Here is an 18,238-nt window from a genome sequence, read left to right as displayed (position 1 = left end):
ATTTAGATATAAATAAATAAAATACCGTATTTTTCGGACCATAAGACGCACCGGACCATAAGACACACCCAGTCGTATGGTCCGAATGCTGTCCCCCGCCGCCCCCCCCCACCTGATTAGGGGCCAAATCGGCCCAAGCTAACTGCCGACGCCTGGCATCCTTTGCGGCCAAAGTGCCAGTTCGGGCCGAGGCTTTGGAGAGAGAGGAGCTCTGCTTGCGAGCTCCTCTCTCCTTCTCCAGTTACCGGTATGGGTCCCTGATCGGGCTTAGAAGGTTAGGACTGGGCAGCTGGGAGGGCGGTCAGTGGCGGGGGCGGCCGCGACGGCAGTTAGCTTGGGCCGATTTGGCCCCTAATCAGGTGGGGGTGGCGGCGGGGGACAGCATTCGGACCATAAGACGCACCCTCATTTCCCCCCCACTTTTGGGGGGGAGAAAGTGCGTCTTATGGTCCGAAAAATACGGTAAAGATGGATCCCTATCCCCAGAGAGCTCGCAATCTAAAAAACAAAACATAAGATAGACACCAGCAACAGCCACTGGAGGAATGCTGTGCTGGGGATGGCTAAGGCCAGGGTCCTAGAGGTGTGCACAAACTGTTCACCGCTGAACTGGCTCACCTCAAACTGGGCCAGTTCGGGAGCTCGATCACAAACCAAACCGGGGTGGTTTGGTCTGTGATCAAGCCTGGTTCAGGTGAACCTAGAATCTAGACCCTTTTCAATCTGGCTTCCACCTCAGATATGGGACTAAAACTGCCTTGGTCGCTCTAGTGGATGACCTGTGCCAGGAACTAGACAGGGGGAGTGCATCCCTGTTGGTTCTGCTGGAGCTCTCAGTGGCATTCGATATCATTAACCATGGTGTCCTTCTGGACTGCCTCTCGAGTATGGGAATCAGAGATACTGTTTTGGAGTGGCTCCGGTTCTTTCTTGTGGGGAGGGTCCCGAAGGTAGTGCTGGGGGACTATTGCTCAGCTCCGTGGCCATTGGCCTATGGGGTCCTGCAGGGTTTGGGTTTGTCCCCCATGCTGTTTAACATCTACATGAAACCACTGGGAGAGGTCATCCAGGGACTCGGACTGAGTTATCACCAATATGCAGATGACACTCAGCTCTATCTCTCCTTGTCACCTGATCCTAGGGAGGTGGTAGATGTCCTGAATCAAGGGCTGGAGACCATGATAGCTTGGATGTGGGCTAATAAACTGAGACTGAATCCAGACAAGATGGAGGTAATGTTGGTCAGTAGGAGAGCCAATCAGGATGAGGAGATTCTACCAGTTCTGGATGGGGTTGCACTCCCCTTGAAAGAGCAAGTACGCAGCTTGGGGGTATTGCTGGACCCAGCTCTGCTTTTGGAAGCTCAAGTGGAGGCGGTGGCCAGGGGTGCCTTTGCAGGGCTTCGGCTAGTGTCCCTTTCTTGAGAAGGCAGATTTGGCCACAGTTACCCATGCCTTAGTCACGTCACAGCTGAATTACTGTACCTGGGGCTGCCCTTTAAGAAATTCGGAAACTGCAGCTAGTACAAAATGCAGCAGCTAGGATTTTATCTGGAGCTCCCCACTGGGGTCACATCACACCCATTTTGAAAGAACTGCACTGGCTACCAGTTTGTTTCCGGGTCCAATTCAAGGTGCTGTTTTTGACCTTTTAAGCCCTTAATGGTTTAGGCCCTGAATACCTAAGAGACCGCCTGCTCCCAAGGGTTGCTGGCTGCTTGATGAGGTCATCTGAGGGGGCTCTGCTCCAGGTGCCAACAATGAGGGAGGCTCGGTTGTCATGCACGCGGGACAGGGCCTTCTCTGTTGCTGCCCCCAGACTCTGAAATCCTCTCCCGGTGTCTATTCACTTCTCAGTCTCCGTCACAGTTTTTAGAAAGCGTGTTAATCTTGGCTTTTTATATGATTCTCTCTACTGCTTCTTCTTTGTATATTGTTTTTTGTATGGTTATTTTATGCTTGTACTTTAAATCTTTAGTCAGATTCATGTTTTTATATTTTAGCGTAATATTTTATTGTGTATTTTTATAGTCTTATTTTAATTTTTCTGTGAACTGGCTTGGGATTGTTTTCATGAAGGGTGGTATATAAATTTAACAATACAATCAATAAATAAAACAACTTTGGTGATGAAGGGGCAGCTGGGCAAGGGCGGCAAGAGAAGTTAAAAGGTCCTTGCGCAGAGAGCACGGCTGCAGGCACCACCACTCCTCACCCCCCAGCACAGCGCCAAGCACACACAAAGCTCTGTTTAGGAAGCTTTCAGGGCCATGCAGTGGCCATGCAGTTCCAGCCTCCATGCATTCAAGCCGAACCATGATTTTGTTCGAGAAGAAGTTCCAGGGCATCGACCATTTGCACCAACTATCCTAATGACCACTGGGGGAATTGGGAGCAGAGGTAGCTAGTGAGGGTCTCCTTACCTGTCCCTGCTTGCCTCTACTCTGTGACGCCTGCCTTGACTCCTCAGGTACTTCTTGTAGTGAGTCAGTCCGCTTCCTCTCTTCCCATCTCTCTCTCCCCTCAACTATTCATTATGTAGCTGATAGATAGAATAGGTTTTCCTATCTCAAATGTACTTCACTCATAAATCAATTTAGTATTTAGAATGTACAACAATCTCCATGCATGTTCTTTAAGTAGCTGCAACAACTAAACTCTGCACTCTACTCTGTAACTGGAGTGGTTAGCTTCTCTTGTGGGCACTCTGTTAAATAACCACAAACCCCAACACCTTTCTAGTTTGCGCACACCCTAACACCACCTGAGCTGGTCAGATGTGGCAGGAAGCACACTGTGGGTAGCCGGCAAGGCAAAGTCAAACAAGCAGAAAGTCAGGAGCTAGAGATCAGTCTGTTACGGCAGGCAAGTCAGAATCAAAACAGGTAACAGGTCAGAACCCAAAGATTAGAAGCAGATTAGAAGCAGAAAGGGTTGAAGACCAAAAACAAGCAAATGGTCAGAAGCCAGGGGAGCAGAAAGCACACACTCACAATGAAAGTGCTTCAACAAACAGTGAAGTACAAAGGGTACAACAGTACAATAAAAAGTTCAACAGGGTAAAGTACAAAGTGATGGTAATTACCCTTAGAACCCTAATCAGGTTAGGAGTGGGTTACCTGGGAGAGCGCCTTCTTCTGCATGATTCCCACCACACATTAAGGTCATCGAGAGAGGTCCATCGTCTCTCTCCGTATGCTGCCAGTTCATCTGGCAGTGACTCGGGAACGTGCCTTCTTTGTAGTCACTCCTGGGCTGTGGAATATGCTCCTTATAGGCATTCGTAGTTTAACATCTTTACCCACCTTCAAAAGAGCCCTTGAGACACATTTCTAAGCCAGGCTTTTAGTAATCTTTGAATGTTTTAAGTAGGGATGTGCATGGAACTGTGGCAGGACAGTTCAACGCCGGGGGCTGCCGCTTTAAGGGCGGGGGGGGCGTGACTTATCCCTTCCGCCGCTTTTCCCTCACCGGCACTCATGGCTGGTAAAAACCACTGGGGCGGCAGCATACCTCCCTAATGCTCCTTCCCCCTCCTTGGGCGGAAGTGGCCAGAAGTACCAGGTGCACGTGCGCACATTGCATGTGCACACACATGTGACGTGCACACATGCATCCAGTACTTCTTGCCACTTCTGGCCAAGGAGGGGGAAGGGGCAGCAGGGAGGTATGCTGCCGCCCCAGTGGTTTTTACCAGCCATGAGTGCCAGTGAGGGAAAAGTGACTGGAGGGGTAAGTGCACCCTCCCCCTTAAAGCGGCAGCCCCCAGCATTGAACTTCAACCCACCCCCGCCCCCAGGTGTTTGAACCTGTTCAGAGGCCTGTAAAAGGGCGTCTGAACAAGTTCGTGCACATCCCTAGTTTTAAGTTTATGTTTATGTTTTAAGCTTGTTTTATTCAGTTTTTGTTGTTTCTTTTTGTGAACTGCCTAGAGCCTTTGGAGTCAGGCAGTATATTAATTAATTAATTAAATAACAATAATAAACATTGGTGGCAAACTTTTGGCCTTAAATACAGAGCCATCACTGCAGCCCCACCCAAGCCTGGAATGTCTTAAAAGGGCTGCACCCTATTTCTTATGCACTGACTGTGGCATAGCTGGGTGGCTGGATTCAGGTGCTTCGGGTGCATCCTCTGAGGACATGGGCATGGGTGTGTTGAGGGGATCAGCAGGTGCTGGCATTTCTGTTGGTGGAGGTGAGGGCGCCTTGAAGCTTGCCTCATCCTGTGAGGGCCACAACCACTTCACCTCGAGAGCCCCTGGTGTCCAGCTCAGGGGACACGACCCCTTCATCCTGGGACTCCTCCATGTCAGACTCAGGGTCCATGAGACCTAATAGGCAACTCTATTATACTGCAGTTGAATCTGTAGAAAGCAACAGGTGAGAAAATGTTCTATATCAAGATTCCCTGAAATCTACTAAGTAACTTTGCATGAATAGCAATTAAATACAGAGCCACAGAAAGCAACAGATGTACCTGATTATGTGATAATTCATTAGGTGCCACTGAAAGCAGGGTCTCTAGAAAGAAGCAGTAATTAATCCTCCATTGCTCAAGTCTGTATTTGTATAGGCTTAATACAACATCTCGGTGTAGTAGTTAGAGTGCTGGACTAGGATCGCGGAGACCCGAGTTCAAATCCCCATTCAGCCATGAAACTAGCTGGGTGACTCTGGGCCAGTCACTTCTCTCTCAGCCTAACCTACTTCACAGGGTTGTTGTGAGGAGAAACTTAAGTATGTACTACATCGCTCTGGGCTCCTTGGAGGAAGAGCGGGATATAAAATGTAATAATATATTTCTCTTAGACATACCCATCACTAATCCCATGTGTGGCAGCTCTTGCAAGAGTTCCCGAGCAGCTGCCCAGATAGTGACAGGGACGGGGTGGGGGGGAGAAAACAGTGATGGCAGCTGGTGGCAGGAGGCGGTGGTGGGCCGGTGGAGACAGAAGGCCAGTCAGCTGGTGGGCGGAGGCAGCCGGCAGGTGGAGGTGGGAGGAGGCGGCCTGTGGGTGAGTGGCCAGGTGTCTGGCCGGCTGGCCGGCAGGGAAAGTAAGCGCCGGTGGGTGGGAGAGAGAAAATGGCTGTGGCAAACTAGAGGCGCAGATGCTCTGTGCCCAGCCCAGCTAGTTTTAATATATTATAAATAACAATGATTTTGGCAGGGCCATGTTTTTCCTGTTTTAATTGCAAACTACCTAGTATATTGTTAGACTTCATAGCCCCAATCCAGCTCAAATGAGTAGTGTCTAAGGGCATAATTATATGCTTTAAAAATCAAAACTAATTTGAGCAGCACAGGATCTGGCATAAGCCCCCTTCTGCCAGTGGAACTTGAGATAGGCTCCACGGTCTCTGCAACACTGGCACAATGGGCACCACTACACGGGAGGAATGTTGCATGGCAGCTGTATCTGTACCACTGGAGACATGGTATGTCTGCACACCAAAATGAGATGGGGATGTGAGTGTATAGCCAGCTGGAGCAATAATTTTGTCAACCGTTTGTTGACTATTTGGCCAGGACACTTCCCAGCCAGATGTTTTCTGAACTTGCCATGCAGCATGTTGAAGCCTCCAGAGTAAAACATTTTGATTCCAAGGAAAAGCTGCTTGACATTCTTATTTGTTAAAGATCAACTGGAAAAACCATCTATCATCATTACATGAATGAATGAATGGTCTTTCTGTTTTGTGGAGTGAAGCTACCAGTTGCCAAAAAAGGGGACGAAGAGTTCAGAAAACAATGCTAAATGAGGCAGGTGGGAAAGGCAATATCTGCCCAGGAGAAAAAAGTGCTGGGAGGCAGGGATGACTCATTAATGAATCACAGTTCTCACAAGGGGCAGTACATCTCCACCGACTTGGCTGTGACCAAGCTGTGGCGTAACAACAGCTCATCTCTCTCCATCCAGCTTCTCAGCCGACACTAGAGCACAACAGCAGTTGGTCACCTCCAGTCCATTCCTACTGTTTATTACTGAAATGACTACAGTATTGTTTAACATTTATTTGACACTCGTAGCACAATAGGAGCTGTGCGTTTCATAGAGTGCACTTGGTCCCTACCGAGGTGTTACACTCTATAGACAAGATGGAGGAAGAAGGAGGAGACTTGATATAAAGTAACAGGTTTGTAATGGGTGATACAAAAGGTTTTAGCTAGTAATGAGCAGAGTGGAGTGGACTGGACTGGTGAGGCTGTAGAGATCCAGGAAAGACTTTCTGGAGGAAGAGGTTGAGGTGGAGTCTAAAGGGAAGGGTGGGGCAAATAGAGAGGCAGGCAAGATGGCAGCAGACAGAGCAAACAGGATGGTGGAAGGTACAAAGAGGAACCTAGATGAAGGAGAGGCAACACGCTTGTGCAGAATGGAGGAAAATAGGAAATGTAATTGATAAATTTCAGATTCCAGGCTCTTCCCTCAAGATCAGGGCTACTCAACTTTGGCCCTCCTGCAGATGTTGGCCTACAACTCCCATAATCCCTGGCAATTAGCCACTGTGGCTGGGGATTCTGGGAGTTGTAGTCCAAAAAAAGCTGGGGGCCTAAGCTGAGCATGCCTGCTCTAGATGAAGGGGACAGGAAGAGCTCGGTATTACATCATAGTACACACCAGTCAGTTTCAGTAGCAAAGACACTCCTTTAGCCCACCCTGGCTCCAGCCATGCCGTTTGAGGAGCATAATCCTCCACCACTTCTGATGCTCTGCAAGCTATATCAAAAATCCAGAAACTCATTTTACATCCAAATCAAGACACTGCCAGTTTAAGCCATCTACCCTTTGTTGCGGAATGATAACACATTAGCTATATCCTGCTGAACTGAACCATCATCTGATCTGCATGGCTGATGGGCACATTTGCTCGTTAAAAAGTTAGTGTCTGCACTGTATAGAGGTGTTGTGCCCACAGCCTACACCATTTGCAATCTAACAGCAAAGATTTCATATAGGTCCAAGATATGTTCCTACCCAGGTACTTCCCACACTTCCAGTTCAGTGCCTTCTTGGTACAACATGAAATGCAGAAAAAAGTACCAGGACAAAATTTATCATCACTCCTATCCTCAGTGAGTCTTGGGGGAAAGACTCACTACTGCTTTTAGAGGGACTTTTTGAAGTCAGTGGCGCAGCGGGGAAATGCTTGACTAACAAGCAGAAGGTTGCTGGTTCAAATCCCCGCTGGTACTATATCTGGCAGCAGCAATATAGGAAAATGCTGAAAGACATCATCTCATACCGCATGGGAGGAGGCAATGGTAAAACCCTCCTGTATACTACCAAAGAAAACTACAGGGCTCTGTGGACACCAGGAGTCAAAATTGACTTGACAGCACACTTTACCTTTTATGCATAGATTGGCAGCAGCCTGTATTACCCAGAATGTGCATATCTTTCCACCAGAGCTGTGCTGAATATCTATCTGGAGCAGCATCAGCATGCATGCCATGTAGATTATTATGGAAGATGAGAAGTCCTAAATAAAGTGCACATATGACCTGAAATAACCTTGCATGCACTGTGGTTGTGCTGTCAGAAAAGGGCTAGGATAATGTCCCTGTTGTATGATGTATTATTAGAAATAGCTTTCAGCAAAATACAGATGTTGACAGAATAATCTGTAAGCCTTTAAAGTGCCACAAGACTTCATGTTAGTCACAGCAAACTAACACAGTGGGCTACCCCTCTGAAACAGTCAGAAGAATATAGATAGTGATTCTGCAAGTTGCAAATAAATGATCTTCATGTTAGACTTAAAAGGAGCACAGTACAAGATATATGGGGCCTCAACAATTAAATATAAGCAATAGACGGAACATATTTGGATGATGGTAGTGTGCAATAGTATGTATTTCAAATATTTTAATATTTCAGTGCTCTGAGACATCACACATGCAGAAAATCTGCATCAACCATTCCACACTCCCAGCATCCAAATATGTTCATTCTATCATTTGTATTTAATCAATGAGGCTTCATATGTGTCCTCATATATCTTGTATGGTATGCTCCTTTTAAGCCTAACGTGAGGATCGTTTGAGGACTTCCCCCTAATTTTACTGTTCCCCCAAACCTAATCCATATCTCCCTGCCTTTCCCCCACCCCCAAAAAACAAGTTAGTGAGGAGCTTCTCTTCAAGCTTTCCCTCCCTGTCTGCATCCCCGGACGGATGATTTGACTCGGCTTAAGGGAGCTTTGCGTGTGTCCTTATACTGCACACGGGTCGTGGCAAAATGTTGGCAATCCTAGCTCAAGCATTTCCCGAAGTCATTCTTACTGCCCTGAAAGTCTCTCTGCTTCCTTATTCATTCATTCATTCATTCGATTTCTATACCGCCCTTCCCAAAATGGCTCAGGGCGGTTCACACAGAGAAATAACAAATAAATAAGATTTAAAAATTACAGTATTGAGGAAAATCTACATGTTCAGAGGCATTCACAGTTCCCACAGAAAAGCCCGGCCACTGAATATTGAAGCCCTGACCAGAATCTTGATTCTGGGGTTGAACTCTGCTCAGCTTTGGCACACACAAATAACCGTGGTGGAAATTTACACGCCCTCTGTACTAGATCCTTGTGGTTCCTGCCCCTTTAAGAAGGGCTTTCAAGGAGGCGCTTGTATCGAGTGATTCAGCATTTTCACCAGATTGAGCCGCTTTGTTCGGAGGAATCACTCACGTACAGTCTTCTTGAGCTTCGTTTTCGGCAGTGAGTACAAACAGTCCCCCAAGTGCAAACAATCCCTTCTCCTAGGTTGGGATGGCAGACGCTTGGCCCAAATTCTGCTTCGTTGAGTGGGCGTCTTAGTCTCACTCCCCAGGCGGATGGAAGTGAGTGCCATGCGTGTGGCGCAGGTTTAAAAGAAAGGGGGGAGGGGGCTGGAGCGTACTAAACATACTGTGTTGTATATTTTCCCACACAATGCATAATTAATCTATGGAATTCTTTGCCTCGGGATATGGTGATGGCTAAGGTAAAGTGTGCCGTGAAGTCCTGTATTCTACCCCAAAACTCACATGGCTAGTGGCCATTTAGAAACTCCATGCATTCCTGTCGCCTTTTGGAAAGAACCAGAGCATTTCAGTAGGCATTCCCTGACACCTAGAGTCTACATGATTTTGATTTCTTGTAAGAGATCCCCCCCCACCCCAGTTATCACATCTGTTGAAGTGAGGAGCATGGCCATTGGGATGGGTGTGGCTGTCATGGTGCATCTGGCTATGGGGGCTGTCGTAGAGAGTGCCTGCACTTCTGAATTTGCAACTACAACACTGTACTAGTCTGATGACTGCAGACCACCTCCAGCCTCAGAGGCAGGATGCCTCTGAGTACCAGTTGCAGGGGAGTAACAGCAGGAGAGAGGGTATGCCCTCACCTCTTGCCGGTTGGCTTCTCAGAGGCATCTAGTGGGCCACTGTATGAAACAGGAGACTGGACTAATAGGCCTTGGGCCTGATCCAGCAGGGCTGTTCTTATGTTATGTTTTTGTTCTCTTTCTAGTGCCGGGCAAATATACCATCATCTACTTCCCTGTCCGTGGTGAGTGCTGAACAACCACATCTCAGAACAGCAGAGAGCTCAAGGGCATGCACAATCCACATGGGGAAATCTCATGTTTTGCCCGATGGGGTAGGAAGAGAGTGAAACAAATTCTTGTTAAGCCTCAAAGGTTTGGAATAGGAGAAGTTCTATTGGAACCTGCAAAAATAGTTAGTTTACAGCCCCATCTTATGTATGCTTAACGCTTCATTGCTTACTCAAAAGTAAATTCCACAGAGTTCAGTGGGGTTGTATCTTAATATGTGTCAACTGTCTTGTAGGCGGCAGCTTGCTTTATCAGAGTGATCCATGATGATCGTTGCCTTTGTTGGGTAGCAACAAAATACGCAGATCTTGCCAATTCTGCAGCAGTTAACCTTTTATTTTATATGATCTGTGATTATAAATATTGAGGAACTGCCTGGGAAGGAATTGAGCTTCTTAAAGCATCTCTCATTGAGGATAGAGCAAGCACCACTTACCCAGGCAAGGCACATTCTTTGGTTTTACTCAACCAGTTAATCAAAATTAATTTACTACATAATTGGCTGAACCTTACATGCCACAGAATTGCTCAGCTGAGTTGAGAGTAGCATAGTTCAGCTACAATTTGGACTTTGGACAGTTAAGGCTTAAGGCTAGACTGAGGAAAGGACACCTCTTATGTCTGTAGAATAGTTGAAGGGTTGATAGGTGGCTGTTTTTTTTGTTTTTTGTTTTAATTTTATTTCAAGGTCAGGGTGGGGACTGCAATGGCTTTCCACCCATTTCTGTTGTATATAAATAACTTAAGCCTGCAACTGTGGAGGGGGGCACCTTTCCCCCATGCTGGTTCCTGGGCAGGTAGAGTTTCTGTGTGCATCAGACTCTTGATATGTGAGGCTCACTTAACATGCCCTGCTTGTTTTGCGGGGGGTGGGGAGTAATACACGTTACATGTGAATGCATGCTTTAAACCCCAGCAGACACTCTTCCTGTGGAAAAGGAGCTTCAGAAGGGTGTGATTTGGAGTGGGGAAGTGGTGTGGGGAGGATGTGCTTAACCCTGTTCCCATCTCCTTTTTGCCCTGCAATCCCCCTTTTAAAAGGATAAGCAAGTGTCAAGAGCCCCACGGCACACAGAGAAGGCAGTGTGGGAAGTGGGAGTTGCATTGGAAAGGGGATGAGTAGGGAAAGCGTGAAGCACTGCTTCTCTATTTCCCACCTCTCCAAAGCTGTTTTCCTACAGAAAAAGTAGCCGCCAGGATTTTAAATACATGTGGGCTCATGTAATGCATAGCATGGCTCTCAAATGGAATGGTGGCTTGCTCATGTCAAGGATGTGATTATGTGGAAGACAGATCTCAGAAGTAGGGATGTGCACAAACTGGTTTGGAATGCCCGTGTTTGAGCTGGGTTGGAGGTGGGGGGGGATCCTTTAAGGGGCAGGGAGGGTACCCTCACCTGGCCCGCCACTTTCTGCCCACAGGTGCTCTTGCCAAGAGCATTGGCGTGGGGCTGCAGCGTACCTCCCTGCAGCCCCAGTCAATGTCATACCGGAAATGGCCAGCATGAGTGGCGGGGCAGGTAAGGGCTCCCTGCCTGCCGGGAGTGCATGAACCAGTTCGTGCACACCCCTACTCAGAAGTGGACTTTACATGTTTATTTTGAATAAAATCTTCTTTTACAAGTGCAGAATTCTTTGCTCAATCACATTCAGTAGCCACTTTATCTTTATAATTAATCCTCGTAGATGTGCCTGTGGGGCTGCGTTCCGGCAGCCCGCGGATTGGCTGGGCAGCGGGAGCTCACGCATGGCAGGAGGCCGTTGAGCTGCTGCTGGGGGAAATGGCGGCGGCCGCGGTGAGGAGGTGGCCGCAGCCCCAGCCACAGTGAGGCTGTGGCGGCCTGCGTGCCCGCTGGGGTCAGGAGGCGGCTGGGCCGCCAGGAAGAGGAGGCGGTGGCAGGAAGCAGGAGAAACCACGGGTGGGGGGGGGGGAGCGGTGATTCTCTTTATGTAGCAGGTGGAGAGCAATTGGTCCTATCCATCTCCAGCACAGCATCCCTCCAGTGGCTGTTGCTGGTGTCTATTTTATGTTTCTTTTTTAGATTGTGAGCCCTTTGGGGGAGAGTGAGCCATTTTTATTTTATTTATATCTATATAAACCACTTGGGGAATATTTGCTGAAAATCAGTATATAAATATTTGTAGTTTTAGAGCCATTAGCCCAGATAAAAAATAGTTCTAAGCAGCTATGTTTTCAGGCAGCAACAAACACAATAGAGAAGGGGCTAGACAGCTCTCTTGTGGCTGTGAGTTCCACATTCTGGGTGCTGCCATAGGAAAAGCTCTCCTATTCCTCCACCAGCTGTACCTCACATAACAGTGGAGCATACAGGAGAGCCTCTCCAGTTGATCTTGTGGGGAGGCAGTTTTTTTAGTAGTCCAATCATTTTAAGTCAATTTTGAGCGAGGGTAGCAAATCCCAAAGTATTGAAAATGGATACAGATATCAGGGACACTGATGTAAGTAACATACTAAAAATCCTGATCATTACGAGTTGAGCTTTGGCTGCCATCTTGGAAAATGGCAGCCAAAAATTTTGTGTGTGAGTGTGTATATCTATCTATCTATCTATCTATCTCACAAACTGTTGTTCCAACAGGAAAATGTTAAATACAAAAAATACAGAGCATCAATTTCTCTATAAAAATGTAGTACTCAATGTAGATCTCAACCATCAATTTTGCCATAAAGTGAAGGTTTCCATGAAACACTACTTTATGGCAACTGAGGCATCTGTTTTTTGCCTGTAGTTCACTCATATAAATTTCTCCTGCAAAACGAAAATATAATTGAGCATGAAATTTACTTTGTTACAAGAGGAGATTTCCCCTTATTTTTTTGCTACACAATTCAAGGAATGCTTGAAGGACAGAGTGCATGCAGATGGTGAAATATGCTTCCTATATACTCATTTCTACACTATGCAAGAGGTAGAATATCAGCATGGTGTTGGGGTGTTGTTTTTTTTAACCTGTTATCCGCATTAGATCTAACCAATAAGCTGCAGTTTAGAAAAATCTATAGAGCAGCAAAAGGCCAAATAAAAGAAAAGACTGGTCCCTGCCCCCAAGGAACTTACAGTCTAGATCCTGACAGTGGCAGAGAGATCAAAGGGGAGAGAGGCAAGGGTATTGAGGGCTGCATGAGTTTTACAACCTTAACTTCACCATGGAAGTTACTGAGACATATCTTCAAGTAAGTCTCAAACCAGATGCAATAGTGGCAAACCTGTGTGTTAGAACTGTGTTGTGGCTTGTTCCCATAAGGTAGGGCCAGTTTAAAGTACAGAATGGGTGGGCAGGAACAGGTACTTAATCCTTTCCCCTGCTTTTCTTCAGCTGATTTTCTCCCAGTAAGGCTCAGAGACTTACTCTACCAACCAAACTGAAGTGCAGTAGTAGCCCAAGACCTTAGTGTGCCTGAGGCAGGGTGCCATATTCTTCCTCCCCCCCCCCACCTTCCTGGCTTGCTTTCTTCTTTCCTTCCTTTCCACCATGTCTTGCCTGCCCATTCTGTGCTCTAAAGTGCCTCACCCCCTACTTTCTGGAATGTGAGTCATGCTAAGTTCCACAAATCATACCACCACTCTGACATGTAGTTAGAGCCTAGGTGTGACTGGGATTGCATATCTGCAACCTCGTCCTAGTTATACCGTGAACTTTGCTGTTAACCTCTCCCAGTGAACTAATGCTGAACTGTCCTGTAGTGTCTTTGCAACCAGTCTCTGGACATTCTGCCATATACCATAGCCATAATATCTATATTCCATAGATATTATCAGCACATACACAACTTGTTTTATCCTAGACCCTCTTCCTTAACTAGCCTGCTTGTTCTACCTTTTCCTCCGTTGCAGCTAGGTGGTTTTAGGTGGTGCCTGACTTGTGTTTCTTCCTCTCAGGCCGTTGTGAGGCCACACGGATGCTGCTAGCTGATCAGGGACAGGAGTGGACAGAGGATGTGGTGACTGGGGAGATCTGGCAGAAGGGAGATCTCAAGAAATTATGTGTGAGTAATGCCATTTTGGGATTTAGATTTTGGGTGGAGGGGAGAATTTTGCTGAACATCCTGCTGAATACTTCAGACTGCTTCTTTACTCCTTCTGATACAAGGAGTTCCACCTTGGTAGGAATGTGTGGAATGTTAAATCGCTCACCCATCTCCCCCACCCCTGGGCTCTACTAGGTCTTTGGACAGTTGCCTAGATTTCAAGATGGAGACTTCATACTGCACCAGTCAAACGCGATCCTGCGCTACTTGGCTAGGAACCATGGTAAGTCTTGGAGGGAGCGGACAGTGGAATCAGTTATGGGAAATCTGGATCAACAGCAACTCTGTGTGCATGTTGTCTTTTCTAGGGGGGTGGAGCTCTTTGCTAATTGGCGAGGTGCATGTAAACCGCCCTGAGCCATTTTTGGAAGGGCAGAGTATATATATATATATATATATATATATATATATATATATATATATATATATATATATAAAAATAAATAAATATAGGTGGATTGCCAGAGAGATACTGGAGTGTGGAGTGCTGGTGGCAGTATTATAATTCTCTGTGTTGAGCCATTAACTCTTCAAAAATAAAAGCCGAAATGTTCTTACTTGAGTGTGTGAATACTTTAGCGTGGCATTTCCTTTTATCCTGGCTTTGTTTTTCTGTCGTCACTTTTTAAAAATTTTAATTGATACTTGCTTTAATTGTTTTATGTAAACCATTTTGTAAAGTTTTATATAATGACTATATTTAAATATGAAAGCATAGTATCAAAGGCAAATACAAGAATCAAATCCATATAATTATATTGCATGACAAACCACAACAGATGAAATATATGAACAGGAAATTTAAAAATGACATTGGCCCCAAGTCCTTCGCTATCTAATCCAGCAGCCAGTACAAAAACCACGTTTCATAATTAGGGGTAAATTGTGTAAAAATAAATGTTAAATGCTGTGATAGTAGTACATAGGGGTGTGTGTGTGTGTGTAGCAACTGATAGGAGACGTGGGTGTATGTGTGTACTTGCTCGCTCACACACACACACACGTGTCCTTGGCTGGATGTGCCTTTGCCAACCTTTTGACTCTGCTGCTCAGGACTCTATGGTCAAGATGCAAGGGAAGCAACACTGCTGGACATGGTGAATGATGGAGTGGAGGACCTACGCATCAAATATGGCCGCCTCATCTATCAGAACTATGTGAGTTGGGGTGCAGGAAGGCTTGAGTTTGTTTTCATCTATTGGCATTGAGAGCTCAGAGCCTGCCACAGGTTCTTAGAGTCTGTGGCATTCCGAAGCGGGGAAGGGTGAGGGAGGCCTGGGCCTCTCTAAAACCACAGGATTTGGGTTGGTTGGTTTGTATGGCAGATGACTGCAGTTCCAAGAATTAGCCTGGAAAATACAATATAGTACCCTGTTAACCAAATGTCCAGTTCAATTGGACTCGTTTGGAATACGGAAGGCTTTGCCACAAGGTTTCTAGTAAAGGGATAGGTGAAGCTGGAAGAGAGCAGAGTCCAGAATCAACCATCACCTGGAGCTTTCCCAGACAGCAGGCTTTACCGCGGGTTTATTGTGCAGCTTTAATGCGAACTTGAAGTTGTCTCAAAAACCCGACGCAGAAAGTGGACTTTTTAACCCCAGATATAAATTGGGCTGCAGTCTAATGCACAGTGAAAACCCTGAATTGTGTGTGAAGTGCTCCTCCATAGCTTGCAGGGACTTTGGGGTAATTCTGCCCGATATGTGAATGCACACCCTCCATTCCAGAGGAGATGTAATCTAAAGGGCGTTAAAAGCCCTGTGTGAAAAACATCCTGGCTCAGTTTCCTCCTTTGGCCTGAGGGTGTGGGCAAAAGTGTTTCCCCTGTTTGAGGGTGTGGGTGAAAAGAGAACTGTTGGGAGCCAATACAATCTAGGTTTCATTGCTTCATCTGCAATTAATCCTGTCAACCAGGCTCAGGCCTTGCCTCCAGTCTGGGGAGAGGAAAGTAGGACCCAATAAGATTCTGCCCCATCTCTGTGGCTGCAGTCTGGAGGGACCTCTGACCCCACGTCCATCAGATCTTCCCTAAAACCACATTTTAAATGTGATTTTAGCTTGGTTTTAAAAACTTGTTTAACTTTATTAACCTCTTATTTTGCATTGTATCTATTTTATTAGCTGCTCCAAGCAGTAATGTACTGGAGGGGGCGGGGTATAAATATTTTAAATACTCTGCAAGGATTTCCTGAGGTCAGATAAGTGAGTGCGGGGCGAGCTTGGAAACAAAGAGGGTTTTCTTCATGGAAGTCATTGTCTCTTGGTAGGAGAATGGCAAAGCGGAGTACATCGAGGCCCTGCCTGGGCAGCTGCGTCCTTTTGAGAATCTGCTGGCTCAGAACGATGGAGGGAAGGGTTTCATTGTAGGCAAAAAGGTAAGGCACTGGGCCTTTGGGCACTCTGTGGCTGGAGAAGGGGTATTAGTTCAGCTAGATTACTGGTCTGCCCCTGTAGGAATCTGATGGTTTCCATAACTCTATTATTTTGTATCATCACTTCCTAATTCACTGTCTTTGACAACAGAGGAAATATCTTCTCTACCCATTTTTAATATTTCTGGAGCAGCCCTTCCTGAGACTGAGGCATACCTATGTAGCACAGCATGCTCTGCTGATACACTGCTTTTTGATGGTAGGGACATACTTCCTTTGCCACATCCTTTTATTTGCTGCCAGGTTGGGTTTCTTTTCTATCCTCTAACCAAGCTGTACTCTATGCTGTGAAAACAAACTTCATCTAGGCAGTCCTAATTTTGCAACAAGCAAGAGTGAATTCTGAAATATAGGTCAATTAGACGGAGCACATTTTACATCTTATTTCTGATTCACTGTTTTTATATTCTGGCACAAGGAGAAGCAAAGAACTATGCCAAGCAGTTCCCCCAACTACTGGAAATCTTACTCGGCCAGTTCCTGAGCTAATGAGAGTTCAGTATTTGTTGTGTGCACACTTTGTAGTCTGCACACGTTTTCAGGCTGATCTTCATAGCGAGAAAGGGCAGGAACAGTATTCTGGAGTGCTCTTTTTGTTGTTGTTTTTAAATAATGAAATCTAATATTTTCAGGAGGATGAATTCTGGACCTAGCAGGTGCCCCAAAATCTCCAAACAAGAACTTGGTGGGGATGAGCCATAGAAAAAAAGTCTTGTTTGTAGGGGTTCCCTGCCCTATTCTGCAACCCATCTTGATTTAAGAAGCGGTTTCATTAGAAGATGAAAATACTCAACTGGCTCTCCTGTATTTACCAGTCTATACTAGATACAGTAAAAGCAAAATAAACTGTCCCCTGCCTAAACTAAATTTTGTTTTAGGAGAGGAGAGTTGGTCTTGTAAGTAGCAAGCATGACTTGTCCCCCTAGCTAATCAGGGTCCACCCTGGTTCCATGTGAATGGGAGACTAGAAGTGTGAGCACTGTAAGATATTCCCCTCAGGGGATGGAGCCGTTCTGGGAAGAGCATCAGAAGGTTCCAAGTTCCCTCCCTGGCATCTCCAAGATAGAGCTAAGAGAGATTCCTGCCTGCAACCTTGGAAAAGCTGCTGCCAGTCTGTGTAGACAAGACTGAGCTAGATAGACCAATGGTCTGACTCAGTATATGGCAGTTTCCTATGTTGTGTATTGAGAAATGTCTTATAGTTGCTTCCTTTCTTTTGACACATGTCTCTTCTGCCCTTTCCTCCTCCAGATCTCCTTTGCGGACTATAACCTGCTTGACCTGCTGCATAATCACCTGGTTCTGGCGCCTGATTGCCTGGCTTCATTCCCCTTGCTGGCTGGCTATGTGCAACGGCTGAATGCCCGGCCACTCCTCAAGGCTTACCTGGAGTCTGATGCTCACAAGCAGCGCCCTATCAATGGGAATGGCAAGCAGTAAGCTGACTCCTTCTCCAGAGTACAGTTTCTACTCTGCAGTTTTGTATGCTTTGATGCTGAATAAATCTAGTTTTACAAAGGAGTCCTGTGTGTCCCTTTGCGAAAGAGGGAAAATAGAAGCCAGTAGCAGACTACTGTAGTCCAGAGAGGGGTGCTCTGCTCTGCTGGTGCATAGTGCCCAACGGCTGTAATGAAAGCAATAAACTAGGATCTCTGCTGGCTAATTCATGATTCCTGGCTTGAACACAACTATTCCTTATTCAACACACAGACAAAAGCTTCATGAGCAACCTGAATAAGGAACAGAAAGGTTCATACAACTGAACCCCAAAATAAGCTTTGGGGCCACCCTCTAGTATACTTACTGTCCTCTTTGAGATGCATAAGGTTTCAGTCCAGCCCAAAGTGTTGTTTTTGTTCAAAATGTGTTAATGTGCAATGCCCCCAGGCAATGTTTAGGAATAAGGAACGGGATTTACTCCCTGCAAAAAGCTTTGAACCAAGCCTTGTGTTGCTTTGTGTCAAATTAGCAACTGGAGATAAGGGACTAATTTTGGCCTGTTATATTCCCTCATGGAAGCTGCAACTAACTGCTCAGCTCTTCCATAACTAGAAACTGTAGTAGCTGTCTCTTGATATGGTTCAGTGGCAGAACTGTAAAATCACCCCTATTGTTTTGCCTGTGCCTAACAGAGTACAGCCTACACTATGAGGCAAGTCTTGCGAT

At 46.2% G+C, this 18,238-nt stretch overlaps 1 protein-coding gene across 3 annotated transcripts; it reads left to right on the top strand.

The window, feature by feature from the left end:
- Window positions 1-8,584: 8,584 nt before the first annotated feature.
- Window positions 8,585-17,593, top strand: GSTP1 (glutathione S-transferase pi 1). Of its 3 annotated transcripts, none has more exons than XM_053286697.1 (7): window positions 8,585-8,713; window positions 9,506-9,544; window positions 13,492-13,598; window positions 13,776-13,863; window positions 14,694-14,797; window positions 15,908-16,015; window positions 17,324-17,593. In XM_053286697.1, coding segments are annotated over exons 1-7 (636 nt in total). In that variant the 5' UTR covers window positions 8,585-8,712; the 3' UTR covers window positions 17,513-17,593. The 3 variants fall into 3 exon arrangements, with proteins under 3 accessions (XP_053142672.1, XP_053142673.1, XP_053142671.1); XM_053286698.1 differs by having other exon boundaries at window positions 8,713-8,835; XM_053286696.1 differs by lacking the exon at window positions 8,585-8,713 and having other exon boundaries at window positions 9,515-9,634.
- The last annotated feature ends 645 nt before the right edge of the window (window positions 17,594-18,238 follow it).

Source organism: Hemicordylus capensis, chromosome 1 (assembly GCF_027244095.1).
Source record: "Hemicordylus capensis ecotype Gifberg chromosome 1, rHemCap1.1.pri, whole genome shotgun sequence".
Taxonomy (NCBI): Eukaryota; Metazoa; Chordata; class Lepidosauria; order Squamata; family Cordylidae; genus Hemicordylus; species Hemicordylus capensis.
This window is presented reverse-complemented; position numbering and strand designations above follow the sequence as displayed.